The 17,810-nt window shown below is 33.2% G+C and overlaps 1 protein-coding gene across 1 annotated transcript; it reads left to right on the top strand.

Annotated features, from left to right (window-relative positions):
• Positions 1-200: 200 nt before the first annotated feature.
• LOC105741358 (vomeronasal type-1 receptor 90-like) lies at positions 201-7,993 on the top strand (the record flags this gene model as incomplete). The annotated part of the gene is made up of 2 exons (XM_023708751.1): positions 201-243; positions 7,211-7,993. Coding segments are annotated over exons 1-2 (826 nt in total), but the record flags the coding sequence as incomplete, so codon positions are not given.
• Between the last annotated feature and the right edge of the window lie 9,817 nt (positions 7,994-17,810).

Genomic DNA, 17,810 nt, shown 5'->3' with positions numbered 1-17,810 from the left:
TATACCACTCTGAAGAAGCAATTGTCAGACCCTCAGGAGGAATCGTGGTACTCAGACGTAATAGCTCTTCAAGCCTGCAGTAAAAAATTGGCTTCCAATAAAAGTACATTTCAAAAAATGGGAAACAAACAAAATGAAAAAAGTAAAAATGTTGAGGAAGCAGAACCTGAAGAGTTTGTGGTAGAAAAAGTACTGGGACAATGTGGACTGAATGGGAAGGTGGAGTATTTCCTGAAGTGGAAGGTATTTACAGATGCTGACAATACATGGGAATCTGAAGAAAATTTTGGTTGTCCAGAGATAATTGAAGCACTTCTTTATTCAAAAAATCTGGTAAAGGAACAGATGATACAGAAAGAAAATCTTTATCTGACAGTGGATCTAATAACAGTAAGTCAAAGAAAAGAAAGAGATGCTGCTGACAAACCTAGAGGTTTTGCTAGAGGTATTGATCTTGAATGAATAATTGGCACCACAGATAGTAGTGGAGAAGTCATATTTCTCATGAAATGGGAAGATTCAGATGACGCTGACCTTGTTCTGGCAAAAGAGGCAAATATGAAATGTCCTCAAATCATAATTGCTTTTTTGAAGAGAGACTAACTTAGCATTCTTGTCCAGAAGATGAAGCTCAATAACATATCATATATCTATCTCCATCTCTATCTCTATGTCTTTATCTATCTATATCTATCTATCTATCTATCTATCTATCTATCTATCTATCTATCTATCTATGTAATATAATATGGGTCTTGGATTTGATTTACTAGTGTCAAAAAATTCTAACAAAAGTCAAGTTTAATATGTCAATTTTGAAAGTAGTATTTGGGGGAGTTATTGGCTTTTGTTTGTTTTGCATCTATGGCACTGGTTACTTTGAACAAATAAATAAAGCTTTGACAGTTCCTTTTTTTTATTAAAAAAGAGCGTTTGGTAGCCTGATACATTTCTTCTGCTTCTCTAAATGTTGGGGGGAATTGTCCATAGTCCAACTCATATGCTTAAGAATCATTTTGAGTTTTTGTTTGTGTGTCTATAAATATTTTTTTTTGGTGGAACTGAGGATTGAACTCAGGCACTTGCCAGGAAATCCCTCATTCTACTGAGCCATCTCCCCAGCACCTAAAATTCTTATGTAAGTTTTTTTTTGTTTGTTTATTTGCTTTTAAACATTCACCAAAACAAAAACTATGGGTGATATCCTCATGTTTGAGACCCGAACATTCTGAGCAACCTAGGAAATCACTTCCAGTTAAATAAGAAGTTTTCCTCAAGCCATAACCTTTTCAGTTAAATAAATGGTTTTGTGGATAATTGGACAGTTTAAAGTAGATATTTTCAAAGCAGCCACATCAGAATATGTATTCGTCTTTAGTCACAAAAATGCAATTTACTTGCAAAACTACCCCTCTAAAAAGCAAACAAAATTAAAAAAAAAAAAAAACCTTATCTCTCTGGGCATGGTTGTGCATGCCTACAATCCCAGCATTTGGGATGCTAAATCAGGAGGATCTTGGGAGTTACTTCACAGCAAGTTGAAATCTGTATGCAAAAGTCAGGATTCATATATGTCTTAAGATGTGGCTCTCAAAACCTACTGAGTGGTTGGAGGTGTTGACAATTTAGGACCTAGAATAAATGAGTAGATAAACTTGTAATGTAAACTATTGACCTGCATGTTTTTTGTTGACCTCAACTTGTTCCTTACATGTTGGTTCAATCTTTTCAGTATTGAGGTTACTGTGTTTTCAGCAGAAGCCTGGTAAACAACTTTGAATCAGTCAGACTGTTATCCTAATGTATACTGTTTACTTTATTGTAAATATTGTTGAGAAGTGAGCAATACATAGTTTTATATTCCTTTAAAAAATGAAGAAGCACTTCTCAGGACAAACCTTCACAATGTTTTGTTTTCTTTTCTTTCACTTTGACATGAGCTGTGAACTTTTGTTAGGCTACTACTTTTAACCCTTCCATGCGTTTACCCTCAAGAAGTTGACTTTTCTGGGCAGACATTCAGTTTTTCTTTGGTATTCTATGACAGTCATCTGTGTGGTCATGTGCTAAAGAGAATAAAGTTGTAGCACTTGGTAGGATGATGAAGTTTGAGTTTTGAGTCCTATGGCGCTTGATTTTCTTTCTCTATAATATTATAGATTTTAATTCACAGAAATTGTGACTTTATTTAACTTCCACTTGCATGGATGGAGGCTGAATATTCAGTTTCTTTCTTACTTTCTTTCTTCTTTCTTTCTTTCTTTCTTTCTTTCTTTCTTTCTTTCTTTCTTTCTTTCTTTCTTTCTTTCATGGAACCAGGGTTTGAATTTCATCTCCTGTTTTGTCTAAATTTCAGTCAGGTTCATGTGCCTGCAATCACCTCAACTGACAATCTCCTACTGTGGATCCTGTGTATGTTTTTGTAATTCTAGTAATGTTCAGATTGATATTTGAGCCATAGTTTAAATCTTGAAACTCAGAAATTGGAAATTATGAAACCCACAAAGTACCCAGGCAGTAGTACTCAGAAGTAACATGAGAAAAGATTAGAGAAAAATGTGCCTGTCTCATATCTTAGAGGGGGAACTTCAGAAACACTGAGGACACTTGGGAGCTGAGGAATCTCGGATTCTACAGTGATTTACAGTGGTGTACCTCTATATTAAAATTGGATTAGAGTACTTTTCAATAGTCTGCGGCTAATTGGAACTTCTGAGAAGAATGAACAAGCGGTGTGATGTATACATGGAGGGACTTTTTTCTTATTCTTCATGCAAATTTATCAGAGGAGCTTAGAGAAAAGTTTTGAGTACAGATATCTCAAGAGCTCAGTAGAATAAGCACTTGCCTGGCAGATGGCTCAAGATAATTATTACCCAGGAGAGTTTAAAGTAAAATCAAGACAGAGACAGGTGAAATGCTGCACAGGGGACTCTAGTTCTGTCCTGCTTAGAAAGATCTTGTCACCATCCTACAGATGGTAAAATGACACACCTACACATTTATTAATTAATGGCATAATTTATTAAGGCTGTACTTTTTTTGAGGAGAATCTGGTCCCCACTTGTCCCTGTCCCCATTGGTAAGTTTCTCTCTCTCCACAGATGTAACTTCTGTGACTGCATGGTTCTTGGCAAGCTAAAGAAGGAGGATAATGGGATTTGTGTGAATGTTTTTGTAGACTGTGATTTTTATAGGCTCCAGATTTGCATTTAGTGCCTCATAAAATTAGTATTATTTTTCATAAGAAATACTAAAGTAGTTTCTGGCATATATTTATTTTTATGAATTAAGTGATGAACATTTACCTGCTGTATCATTTTTCAAGCGAGATAATGTTTTAGTCTGAAGTTTTTAAATTTTATTTACACCCCTCATAGAATAGATGAACTTTCATAATGGGTTTTCAATATGTAGACTTACTTTCTCTTTGATAATCTGTATAAGTCACTTTTAAGATTTTGACAAAGTGGTTTCTGTAATTTATTTTATTTGAAGTTAGTACCAATTATTTAGTACACATAAGGTGTGTAGTTTAAGGGATTAGCTGTAAAAGATAATTTAACAACATTGAAAGTATATGTGAGCATTTTCTTTTAAAGATCCTTCTTGGCATTGTATTGATTTCACAAAGTTAACATTAATGTCATCCACCATTTCAATGGTATAAAGTAAAACAGTGTTGATAATATAGTTTTTCTGCGTTTCTCCTAAAGATTTTAGAATATAATCTGCCAGAATTTGTTGAACATAAAGATGATGAATGTTAATATTTTGTCTGTTTCCTCATTTTAAAATAATTTCTTTTGTTTTCATTTCAAGTGGGTTTCTCAGAAAGTGTTTAAATAGGGGAAAATGTAAAATTCAATATTTTCCTCTTTACTGATCACTGTGTCTTTTGTATTAGGTCCACCTTGCCCTGGTTGTTTAAATGTTTCATCAACACATAAATGTGAACTATTTTCTTGTCTTAATATAATTTAGAGATATGACAACAAAAGTGGAAGCCATTTTGTAATAAAATATTTCTTGCACTATGTAGTTGAGTGGAGACTCATTGGTTAGTGATAGCTTCATATCGCTGACAGGGTTTCTCTGGAATTATTCCATTTGTTTGGAATAGTAATTGCTTCCTGGTGATTTTTCTGAAAATGGAAGGAAACATATGAATGCTATAAATGTCAATAAATAAATGAGAACCCAGAGCTCTACCTTACCAACATTGAAATCAAAAAAAGATACTGTGCACTCCACATTTGCAAAGCAAACAGGTGCCATCCATGTACTGCAATCGTACTCAGGATTTGCTTACTTTCCTGTAACAATGGAGTAGTCCATTTCACAAAGATAGTGCAACAAACATGCATCATCTATATGTATGATGATGATTTTGTCTACCCTATTGTGTCTACAACCTCTCCTTTTTGCTCACTGTAGTTTTCTAGGTAGATATCTACTAAGAGCTGTACATATAGAACAATATTCCTATGAACTAAACCCAGTCTAGTGTTTATAGTGTGTATCACTTTAAGAATTTTTTTTCTTTTTACATTAAATTGTAGACAAGGTTTATTTTGATTCCCAGTGTGAAAAAGGTAACCTATGAAATATGGAGATAAGAGCAAAAATCTGCTTGGTAATGTTTCTATGATACATTAGTAAATGTTGGTCATAAATCCTACTATTATACACCTTCTTATTCTATCAATTGTGTTCATGTTGCCTATGAATAATGAATATGTAACCCTTTCTTTGCCCTCTATTCTGTTTCCTTGAAAGATCATCAGTGCTCAAATTTGGCGGGAGTTTCAGAGGCTGATCCACTTTCTACTATACTCCTGATCATGCCAGACCCTTATCTCAGGCCCACTGACTATAGCATTCATCAGTTTCTGAACAATCTGAGGATAATATGTGTCCAAGGATTGTCCTTGTATCAGTAACTACAGGATAATACCATGCTTAAATTGAATCTTTTGATATTAGCATTAACTAGTTTCTGAACTATGCTTCATTTCTCAGGGAATGTATGTCAAAATTCCCAAGAAACTAACCCGTACCGCTTTTAATGGTCACTTTCACCTTAAAAGGCCCCCCTTTTAACTCTTTACCTTAAATTACAGTGAAGGAGAGTATTGATGCCCATTATAGTAAAGTTGATCTAAAAATTACAGGAATAAGAGCTCAAATTTAATCTTTCTGCATCTAAAACACATAACTAAATTCTGGATATAAATTACATTATTTTACACTGTTTTATTCTGCAAGATATACAGACTATTTTCATGTAGCTCATGATAAAATAAATATATGGCATTGTTCATCACCTGATAAACTGGCCACCTGCAAGCCCATAAGTGACCAAATCTGTTCAGAGTCTGCTGACTCCTCTCCCTCCTACTTCAGGTCTCTCCTGGCCTCTGGCTCAGATGCATGGTTCTGAGCTTTCCTTACTCATTTTTGAACCATCTAGTGATACTGTCTCCCAGGATTGTTTCTGATATGAGTTACTGCAAGATGATACCTTGCCTAAAGTGAATCCTTTCTTGATCTTAGCATTAACTAGGTTCTGAATTGTGCTACATTTTTTCTAGGGGTATTTCAACCTTTACTTATGTATGAGTGCTCCTAATGGTGATTGCTCAAAACAAATGAAGACGTTTGTCTTTGACTTTCTTACTACATTTCTGTTTTTCTTTCTTTGAGTGGCCACTTGGCTTTTCTTTCCTTGTTTTCCAATGTGGACTTCCAAAGGATCTCCATTTTAGAGCTTTCTTCCAAGTTATTTTCACTGTGAATTTTGCTTTTGTTTATTAATCTAAAGACCGTCTAAGAGGAGCTGGATTTGTCTGATTTGAAAAATGAGTCTTTTTTGTTTGATGTTTTGCATAAAGCACTCCTGGCTCAGCATTGCTACTTCTATGAGCTGTATTTGGGGAGTGTTTTATATATGATCTTGTGCGTGATGGATCTGCTGTTTTGTCCCCTGTTTCCTAAGCTGTGCTGATCATGGCAGGTTTGTGCTGGATGAAGTCTGACTGAGAAAGGATTTACTACTAGACTGTTTCTGTTAGCCTGTTTTAATGTGTTCACAGTCTTTTTTTTTTTTTTTTTACCAGAGATCAAACTCAGGACCTTGCCCTTGCAGTCTTGAAATTATACTATGCAGTAAAGTACTACTACAGTGATCTACATTTCTTTAAAATATTTACATACACATTAAGGGAAAAGAATTTGGAGTGTTTTTCACTAATCCAGTTGTGTGTGATTCACAAAATTTGGAGATGGCTGGATGGCTGTTTTTATTTTGCTGTCTTTCTGATGATTCACATCAACTAATAACAAAAGTGGATGTTTACCAGTGAAATGATTTCTAATACTAAAACTGTGGAGAAAAGAAATTTCTACTCTGCTGCAAGTTTGTCATTTCTAGGTAAGGATCTAGGTATCATCTCATATCATGAATGTTGAATAAACTTAGGGGGTCTGCACACATCTCTTAATTCAATCCTTCATGCATGTAGGGCTATAGTTCCTAAAGTAATGTGAAATGCTAAAAAGGATATAAGCATATCTTTCAATTTAAAAATGATAGTAAACACACTTCATAAGATAGTTTTCCAGACTCAGTTTTCAAGCTGAAAATCTTGAACTCATGGTAAATTTGATGGAAATGTTTACAACTTAGTTAATTAAAACTAAGACAAAAAACTTCAAATTTAATGAAAATATAGTATTTTTATAATTATCATTTGATAAATGACAGATTGTAGACATAAACGAAAACAGTTAGACTTCAGAATCTACTGAGAAAAATTGTTCTCTATGAATATTTGGCCTAACAATAGACCAGAATACAGCACATGTTATGGAAGGCCCAAGTGAGACTCCTAATACAACATTCATGTGGAAAGGCTGGCATACAGGAGGGAGTAGTAGTGTATCCAGGAAGGTGTGAGGAAGACCTGAGTTCTGAAATGGGGAAAGTGTGCATGGGGAGGAATCAACATGTTTGAGCAAGGCTAGAGTGATGTCTCAGACTGATGATGCTGGTGATATATATAGATATATTATATAATATATATATATATTATATATATAGATATAGATATATTCTTCATTTTCTTCTCTGACGTTATATATTTGTTATTACTCCAGAAAATGAATAAAAAGAGAAAATTTTCTAGTTTTTATGAAATAAGAAACACAGTATTCTTTGAAGTCACAACTGGGATCATAGCCAACACTGTCCTGCTTGTATTCCACATCTTCACATTTCTACTCAAGCACAGGCCCAAACCTCTTGACTTGACCATCAGTCAGTTGGCACTAATCCACCTGATATTGCTGGTAACCATGGGATTCATAGCTGTAGACTTTTTTGGATTGCAGGACTGGAGGAATGACTTCATTTGTAAATTAGTTGTCTATGTAAACAGGTTAATGAGGACCCTCTCCATCTGTACCACCTGCCTGCTCAGTGTCCTTCAGGCCATCATGCTCAGCCCTAGAAACTCTTGTCTGGCAAAATTTAAACATAAATCTGCACATTATCTGTGTTGCCTTATCTTCTTATGGATCTTCAATATGTTCCTGAATGGTCGCTTCTTAGTCTCTATTGGTGCCACTCCTAATGTGACCTCACAGAGTCTCATGTTTGTCACTGAATCCTGCTCTCAGTGGCCTATTAGTTACTTCTTCAGGTACATATTTCTCATATTGGTGAATGTTCAGGACATCTCCTTTATATGCATGATGGCTTTCTCAAGTAGATACATGGTGAGTCTCCTGTGCAGGCATAAGAGACATTTCCAGCATCTTCACAGCAACAGACTGTCTCAAAAAACATCACCAGAAGAAAGGGCTACCTGGAGTATTCTGGTGCTCATGGGTTTCTTCATTTTCATGTACATTTTGGACTGTGTTATTTTTTCAGTCTTTGGCATATTGTGGAAAAATGATCCAGTTAGTCTTTGTGTCCGGATACTTGTGGGTAATGGCTATGCCACAATCTGTCCTTTTTTGCTAATGAGCACTGAAAAACGAATGATTAGGTGCTTAAAATTCAGGTAGAAAAGACAGTAAATGTTCAAGTATGTACTTATGGATAATTTCCTTTCAAATAAGCAAATAATTTGAATTTCTCTTAGATAATTGAGATATATGTAGTTATGCTTTTGCCATTAGATATGTTTAACTTGATATGTGGATAGCATATACATAGCAGTGAATTTAGCAATGTAACTCTGAATAGTTACTTATGTTACAGTCATACACAGCCTGGAACTCTTATGGAGTGTCAACCTCTAAAGGACAAGATCTGTAGCACTAATTATGTGGGGATAGACCAGGGCCTAAATAAGCAGTAAGGAGAAATTACACAGAAAATGCAAAAAAATTAGCAAATGACATTTTTATGTATAATAACTCACACTTTCCATATATATACTTTGTTTTATATCAGAAATTCTTCAGAAAACTTACTTCTCAAGTTTCTTTTTGGTAGATTTTTGACATACATAATTGTCACAATCATCACAGTAAATTTTATATACATAATGATCATAGTTATTGGACATAACATTTTTCTTTTTTAAAGCTTAATGGTACATTTTAGATACACATAATGATAATATTAGCCATAAGAAATTTGTATCTGTATTAGATATATTTTATTCTTTTTTCCCAATCCCCTCTCCAATATTCAACTTCTCTTTCCCTCTGTATTTACAAAGCGTTATTGTATTTTTACTCATTTCAAATATTTTTTTCCTTTGTCTTTGTTACTTTTACTCTTCTCTTTCCCTAGTTCCTTATTTCTTTCAAAAAGTTTCTCCCCATTTCACATTACATATTACACAATGTAGACCTTATTTACTCTGAGTTTCTTACACCAGGGATACAATTCAATATTCACACATGCAAATATGGTTTATTTCACTTATGAGTATGTTCTCTAGTTGCATCCATTTACTTATAGAGGTCTCCAGTTTATCCTTCTTCGTGCCTAAGTAGTAGTTCATTGCATTAAAATAGTACATTTTTATTCATTCATAAATTTAGGGATATTTGTTTTATTTTCAATGTTTATCAATTAAACTGCACTTCTATGAACATGGTTGTGCACGTATTGCTGTGATAGGAAAATGTTTTTAATTCTTTTAGGAAGATACATATAAGAGGTATATGTGTATCAAATAAGACCTATAGGGGCTGGGGAGATGGCTCAGTGGAATAAGCGCTTCCCTGGCAAGCACATAGGGCCTGAGTTCAATCCCCAGTTCCGGAAAAAAAAAAGACCTGTAACCCAAGATTTTTAGTTAACTCCACACATTTCCAAAGTTGTTGTATCTGTCTAAACTCCCATTAACAGTGGAGAATGGTTCCTTTTTCTGTAGCCTCCTAGCAATTTTTCTTGGTTGATTTCTTGGTAATAGTCATTCTTCTTGGAGCGAGATGAAATCTCAGCATGTTTTAAATTTCATCTCTTAAATAACCATCCATGTTGCCTATTTTTCACATATTTGTTTGCCAGTTGTATTATTGTTTTTTTTTAATTTGGGAGGTCTTTTTTATAAATATTATTTCTATATTGTAGATATAAGTCCTTTGTCTGATGGACAACTGGGCGGTAAAACTTTCTCCACTCTGTGGGTTTAATAATATATAAAATTTATTCCTTTTTCTACATTCTTCTTTTCTGTCTCTCACTTTTCTTTTTATTTTTATGTACAAATGCTCTATTTCCATTCTTTTAATATTCAACTCTCTTTTTATCGTTTTTCTTTTTCCCTTTTATTTCTCTTCTCCTTCCTACTTAAACATTTTCTTCCTATATCCTAATATTAAAAATTCTCCAGAAAACTTATAAAAATGAAAGTGAGTATAATAAAACATGAGTCATTCATAAACATGCTTATCATTTTAATAATTTTATTCATATGTCAATAGTACATAGTGTGTGTTCACAAAACATAACATTTTATGAAATGGTAGTTTAATGTAAGATATATACTTAGAAGACCGGAAAATTCCCCAACTCTGTGTAACTTCTATTTTAAGCTAAATAATGATAAGCAGAATATAAGATAAATTGACAGCATTACTTTTTATGTTTTCATTGCATACTTGAAATTGATTCACTTGAATTAATCTTATATTTTTTAATAATATGACAATTGCATTATAGAATTTTGGCATTATTTTCATTATCAAAAAGTATAGTACAATCATGAAAATAATATGAGAATATTAAAAGTAATTCAGGGTGAAAACATGACATTTTCATCATTTCTCACAGTATGTTAAAATTTCCAACATATCACAATGGTCTTTGTGTCTGAGAATATATTCCTTAAGTTCTATGTAAACATGTTAGCTATAGTTGATAATACAGGCTAACAAGTGTGAAACCCTTCTATTCTCAATAGGAAAAAAACATTCATTTAAATACATTGTGATGTTTGAAACAGTGAGGGAAATTTCTGATTCCAACTATAAAGAATATTAACCAAAATATTAAGACACTTGAAAGTCAATACTACCCAATGATAAAGGAGATAAATGACACTGAACTCGTGAAAGGATAGTAAGAAAATTTTAAACACCAGATGAGCCAGGAGAACTGGGAAACAATGCAAAACACGCTCTTTAGAAGATAATGGGGTGGGGTGAAGCCTGGAAAAGGACACAATAAAGCTAATCATTCTCTGAGTTGACTATCATAGTGGGAATTTTCCTTCAGGCATCTTTTATTTCAAAATTAAAACATGTCTGATTATATTTTTACTCGAAATTAATAAAAAGAGACTCTTATCTCATATTATACAAAAGACAACTCAAAATACAATTAATGTAGGTGTAAATGCAAGACACGAAATTGGAAAACTAGTAGAGGTAAGGATTTGTGAAAATCACATCAAGTTAGCAATGATTTCTTAGAGTGGGTTCCAAAAGCACTGGCAATGAGATCAAAATTAATAAAGGGGATAACATCCATGTAGCAATGAAGCAAGTAATTCCACATATAGAAGGTAATAGGCAGGAAAAAGGATAAAATAGTATCTCATTAAGCTTTATTGAAGAAATTAATAGGAAATCTTAATAAACACAATATTTGCCTTTGCAGTAAGGCTCCACCAATTAGAAAGACACATGTAAAGAAAGAAAGAGAAATTAGATCCTTTAAAATGCCAAGTAACACAATGTATATAAGAAATTAGCAGAAAGAGTTCACAGGTAAAACAGGGATATAGCTAGGGGTGAATGAGACCAGATAGCATAAATCTACGAAAAGTTCTTAGATGAAGTGAAGAGAACAAACAAGTGCAAAGAAGGAACAACCAAAAAGTTCACATAAATTTCACTCAGTGCTGAAATAGACAAAAACAAAACAAAACAAAAAAAACTGAATGAACTAAACAAAAAAGTTCAATAGTTTAATGACAGACTCAAAACTGATGTCAGACAGAAATACCTGAAGCCTACAATGTTATATATGGTTTCATTTCTAAATTTCTGTGTAAAAATGTGGGTTTTTCACATTCTATATGGATTTGAAGTTTAGAATACCCATGGTTATTGGAAAATACCAGTTCCATGTTTTGTCTAAGACATTTGATACTCAGTCAGATAGTGATGTTAAGGTTTACTGCCTCTGTTACAGGGTAATAAAATCACTAAGCATCTCTTGTGTATGGTTAGTAACTAAAATTTGCAGACCAAAAATCAGAGAAAAAGAAGCTACAAGGATAGCCAATATTTTGTTCCTAGCCCTTTAAGGTCAGTGAGGACATAGGACATAAGATAACCTCTGCTGTGACGTCCTGTAACTCAGTCGTGTCCCAAATTGTCTGATGAAAGAGATTATGCGTCCACAGAGGAATGTGATCAATGTTGTATAGTGTGCCTAAGGAGAGTCACCTAGAGATAAAATATTCTCTGAGGCTTTCACAGAGAGCAAATTGATCAAACAATGGCTATGATTCATCCAGATGGCTGACACTGACAAAAGATCTACAAGCTGCTCTACATGTTTCCAAGTTAAATCCTTATGGGATTTTACTGACTTTGTCAGATACAAAAGTTGCATTTTTAGTTATACATATCTTATTATAATTTGGTCTTAGCCATCCAGAAGAAAAGTGTAGCCACAAGGTATAAAAAGTAATGCCATAGTAATATTCTGAGCTGTAAAAGGCTGAAGTTAAGGACTTCTGACAATTCCAGCTCTGCTGATAACCCACAACTATTATGAACTGTTGGGTTATATTGAGATAGTTTGCTGAATTCAAGTACGTACAGTATGTGAACTGGCATCAAGTATGAAAAGATCCTTTAAAGACTTCTTCAAATACAGCTTCTTTAACAGCAGTGTAACACCCATCTTTGACAAATGAAATAAAAAAAGGAGGATATAAATGAAAGACAATTTTGTAGTGAAAAAAATATATATATACAAAATAATTAGGATAGATATACATCTATTTTCTTAGTTCAATGAGGAGAAAGATTTGTACCAATACTTTTAAGACTAGAGATCATGCATGTGTCTTGTACTGTGAATAACTACTACAAAGATAACAATATGCAATGTATTAATTATTGTAACTGTTCTACTAACTTGTTTTGAAAGTGTCTCATTGCTATTTCTTTCTCTTTAAAATTAATAAAAAATTTAAAAAGCAATATCTGAATCAAAAAACAGTGCACAATTAATACAACATACAATTGACCAATGAGAAGACAAGGTGTCAGATATTGTGAAAAGTAGTGAAGTATGATAAATAGCTTAAAGGAACCATAATGAAAAACAAAGAATAAATGGACAATATTCTGCAACTAGAAGATAACAATAAGAAGGTCAATCTAAAGCTAGAAAATCTAGAAGGGAGTGCAGATTGATTGACTACTAATCTTACAGAAATTATGGGTGAAAATTTCCAAAATGCATGAAAAGAATTTAAAATGCAAGTAAATGACACTTCTAGAACACCAAACAATAATGATGAAAGGAGAAATTCACCAAGGCTAATCCTTATTAAATTTATATACATATATCCAGAAAAAACTTTAAATTTGAAAATGTCTTACATGCAATGAGGGGAAAAAACACAAATTCAAATGTATTAGAATCACAGCAGATATATGAACACAAACCATGAAGGATAGAAGAATTTGAAATAGTTAACTACTACTAAAACTCACAAGGATCACCACTGAGAACAAAATAACTTTTTGATGAAGATAGAAATACGTGATATAATAACAACTGTTGAATACCTATCTTTTAAAAAAATCTATACCATTTCTAATGTCTTAAGTATTATTTTTTTATTGTCTTTACAATAAGTGTAAGAATGTTGGGAAAAAATAAAATGTCAAAATGAAGTAGTAGCAAGGTTTCACTGACATTGAGTGCACCAAGAACAATTCCAGGAAACATTCATATAGTAGACATCAGAAATGTCTGAAATGATAGCAACTGAAGTAAAGAAATCAATCCACAAGGCTATAAGGATATGAGATCAAAAATAATCTGTCAGGTAAAAGAATAAATAACAAAAGAAGTAATAATGAAAAAATTACTCAGCATATCAAAGAAAGATATTGAGTGAAATAGAAAAAAGATGGAAACCTTGAAGTAGAAAAACATAAGAAATAATTAGAATACATGAAACAGATTTATACAGATATCCAGGCAATTCCATGAAAAACTGGCAGAACCACTTGAATGAGAGTGAAGATAGACTTTCAGACACTGACAACAGCAGTGCAGCTAGAGATTAAAAATGGAGATATCACTTAAAAATATCAAGAAACCAGGAATCAACAACTGAACAACTGAAGATGAGGAAAATAAAAATAATGTAATATGGATAGGTGTGAAAGAAAAAAGAAAGTCCACACAAATGACATAGAAAGAGTATTTGGAAAAGTAGTAACAGAACGTTCCCTATGCATGCGAAAAAAGTCTAACATACAGATAAGTGAGTCATGAAGATGCCCAGTTAGCCGTAACCAAGATAAATATACACACAGACACAAAATAACTTAGATTCTAGTAATTCAGCACAAAAACTGATTGAAAGCTGTTAGAGAAAAACACTAGATATCTATAAAAGAAAGCCCACCAGAATCACAACAGATTTTTCCACACAAACCATCTAGTCAAGAACAGCTTGTAGTGAAGTATTTTTGGCCATGAAAGAAAACATATTGCAACATAGATTGATGTACCTTGCAAAACTACCTTTGAAACTTACATGATGAAGAACAGATGAAGAAATTTATGACCAATAAACCAAGTCTACAAAGGGTATTGAAAGATATTGTGGAAAGAAATAAAAATGACCACAATTTCATGAAAAAAATAGAAATGAACAACCAAGGAGGACAAGCAATTAAACAGAGTGGGATATTAGGGAACCAACAGCAGGAAAATATCATGACAAAGATAAGTCAAATCATGTCAGTTACAATCATGAATGTAAGTGCCCTCTGTTCACCAATCAAATGAAATAGACTTGAAGAGTGGATCATGAAATAAAAGAAGATCCTATGAGATAGCACAGTGACTTAAGCACTTTCCTGACAAGCACAGGGTCCTGAGTTTGATCCCAGTTAAAAACAAACACACAAACAAACAAACAAACAAATCCCAATATACTGTATACAAAAAATACATTTAACTCAAGAGGAAATTAAAGAAACTAATGGTCAAATGTTGATCGACAATATTTATGTGATAGGAACCTAGAGAAAAGCATGGGTTACTATCTATTCTGTTTGGAGACAATGTAAACTGCAAAACAAGAATGACCAAAAGAGATAAAGAAGGTCACTACTTCGAGATGGAACATTTTAAGATAGATAAACATATGCACCAAATATAGGAGCATTCAACTATATGGGATGAATTATAATGGACATGAAAAATAAAATAAGCAATCACACAATCATAATAAGAGATTTTAACAATCCATTGTTACAAAAAGATAGATCAACTAGACCAAAAAGTCAGCAAAGAAATAATATAATTGAAACAATCTTGTGAATAAATGGACTTAGTACTCCTTTACAAAGTGTTTTATTCAAAATCAGAATATGTATTCTCAGCTGCACATGGGACAATCTCTAAAGTAGAATGTATTCTACCCATAGAACATAGTTAAGTAGATGCAAAGGAATTGACGTTATTTCGTACGTATTATCTGACTACAGTGCAAAGAAACTGAAAAGCATTGGCCAAAGAAACTCCAGAACCTCCATAATCACATGGAAGTTAACAACATGTTGAATAACTAAGTGCCATAACCGAAACAAAACAAGAAAGTAAACAATATATACAATCAAATAAAAAAATGCAAATCCAACCTATAGGAACCTCAGGGACATAAGTAAAAGAGTCTTCGCAGGAAATTTATAGTGGTGCATTATTTTCACATCAGGAAAGAGATAAAAACCTAAATAAATACACAAATAAACAACCTAATGCTTCGCCTTCAGTTTCTAGAAAAAGAAGAGCAAGTGAAGCCCAAAGCCCAAAAAATTCAGGAAATTACCCATATCAGAACAGAAATTAATGCAATGGACAATAAATAAACAATACAAAGAACTAATGAATGAAACAGCTGGTTCTTAGGAGGATTAAATAAAACAGATAAACTCCAAGCCAACCTCATCAGAAGGAAAAACAGAAATACAAATTAATGCAATAGGGAATTAAAAGTGTGAAATAATTTCAAGTATAGTACAAATTCAGAAGATCATCAATATATACATTGAAAATCTTTACTCTTGTAAGATGAAAAACAACTGAAAAATGGACAGATATATACATACCTATGAACTCACAAAGGTGAAATGAGAACATATAAAAATATTGAAAAATACAATATCAGTCAATGGAATAGAAAATGTAATTTGGAGAAAAACGATGGTTCAATACATGCAAATCTATAAAAGTGATACACTACATCAATAGAGGCAAATACAAAAACCACAAGATCCTCTCAATTGATGCAGAAAAGTCTTTTGACAAAGTCCAACACTAATTCATGTTCAAAGTCCTACAGAAAACTGGAACAGATGGGCTCTAACTCAATCTGATAAAAGCCATCCATAACAATCCAACTGCTAACATAATTGTAAATGGGGAAAAACTGAAATCCTTTACTCAAAGATGAGGCACAGACAAGGATGTCCTCTATCACCACTCCTATTCAATATAGCACTGAAATCATTAGCTAGTGCCATTAGACACGAAATAGATATAAAAGCAATAAGAATACATAAAGGAGAAGTTAAATTATCATTATTTGCAGATGACATGATACTCTATTGGGAAGACCCAACAACTCTAAAAGGAAGCTACCAGAATTAATAAACAAATTCAGTAGCATAGAAAGAAAAAATCTATACCCAAAAGTCAACACCATTCATCTACACAGATAACATACACACCTAGAGAAAAATTAGAGAAACAATATCTTTTATGAAACCACCATGAAAAATGAAAAAATAATCTAATTAAAGAAGTAAAAGATCTATTCAATGAAAATTACACTACTGGGAAAAGAGATCATACAGGGTTTCAGAGAATGCAAAGGCATTCCCTGTTCCTGGATAGAAAGAAGTAACATTGTGAAGATACACATACTCCCAAAATTGGCGTACAGATTTAGGGCAATTCCTATCAAAATACCACCAACATATCTCACAGACATAGAGAAATCATTCTTAAAATTTATTTGGAACCAGAATAAACCTAGAAGAGCAAAGGCAATCTTGAGCAACAAAAGCAACGCAGGAGGCATTACAATCCCTGACTTGAAATTACACTTCAAAGCTACTGGGACAAAATCAGCATGGTATTGGAAAAAAAAAAGACCTGAGGATAAATGGGATAGATTAGAAGATGCAGATGCAACTACAAACATATTCAGCCACCTTTCTTCAGCAAAGTGGACAAACGTGCTTATTGGAAGAAATGTAGCCTTTTTAATAAATGGTGCTCGAAAAACTGCCTTTCTACATGCTGAAAATTAAACTTAACTCAGGTCTATTACCATGCACTAAACTAAAGTCAAAATGGTCTGAAGATCTAAACATTAAAACAGAAACAGTAAATCTCTTAGAAGAGAAAGTAGGTGGAAATCTCACAGACATACTGCTAGGCAAACAGTCATGAACAGAAATCAAACTGCATGGCAAATACTTGAAAGAATTACCAGCTGGAACCTCCTATTATTGAGAATTTTTTGCAAATGAAAAGAAATTATCAACAGAGTGAAAAGACAACCCACACACTTGGAAAATATCTTGACTAATAAGCACTGAGACAAGGGTCTTCTATCTAGAATTTATAAAGAAGTAAAAAACATTAGGATCCCAAAACTTAAATACCCAATCAAAAAATGTGTATCTGAGATGAGCACACACTCCACAGAGGAAGAAATACAAGAAACAAATAAGTACATGAAAAAATGCTTCACATCACTAGCCATTCTTGAAATACAAATTAAAACAACACTGAGATAGCACCTCACCCCAGAATGAAGGGCTATCATAAAGAAATCAACAAACAACACACGTTGTAGAGGCTGTGGCGAGAAAGGAACACTTCTTCACTGCTGGTGACAATGTAGACTGGTTGCAACCATTATGGAAGTAATTGTGCAGAATCCTCAAAGAACTAGGACTGGAAATCACATTCAATCCAGATAGCTCCCTTCTGGGAATTTCCCAAGGAACTTAGAACATCATATCTTAATGATATATGTGCACCTATGTTTATAGCAACACAATTT

This window comes from Octodon degus, unplaced genomic scaffold (genome assembly GCF_000260255.1).
Source record: "Octodon degus isolate 3935 unplaced genomic scaffold, OctDeg1.0 scaffold00574, whole genome shotgun sequence".
In the NCBI taxonomy this organism is placed as follows: domain Eukaryota; kingdom Metazoa; phylum Chordata; class Mammalia; order Rodentia; family Octodontidae; genus Octodon; species Octodon degus.
This window is presented reverse-complemented; position numbering and strand designations above follow the sequence as displayed.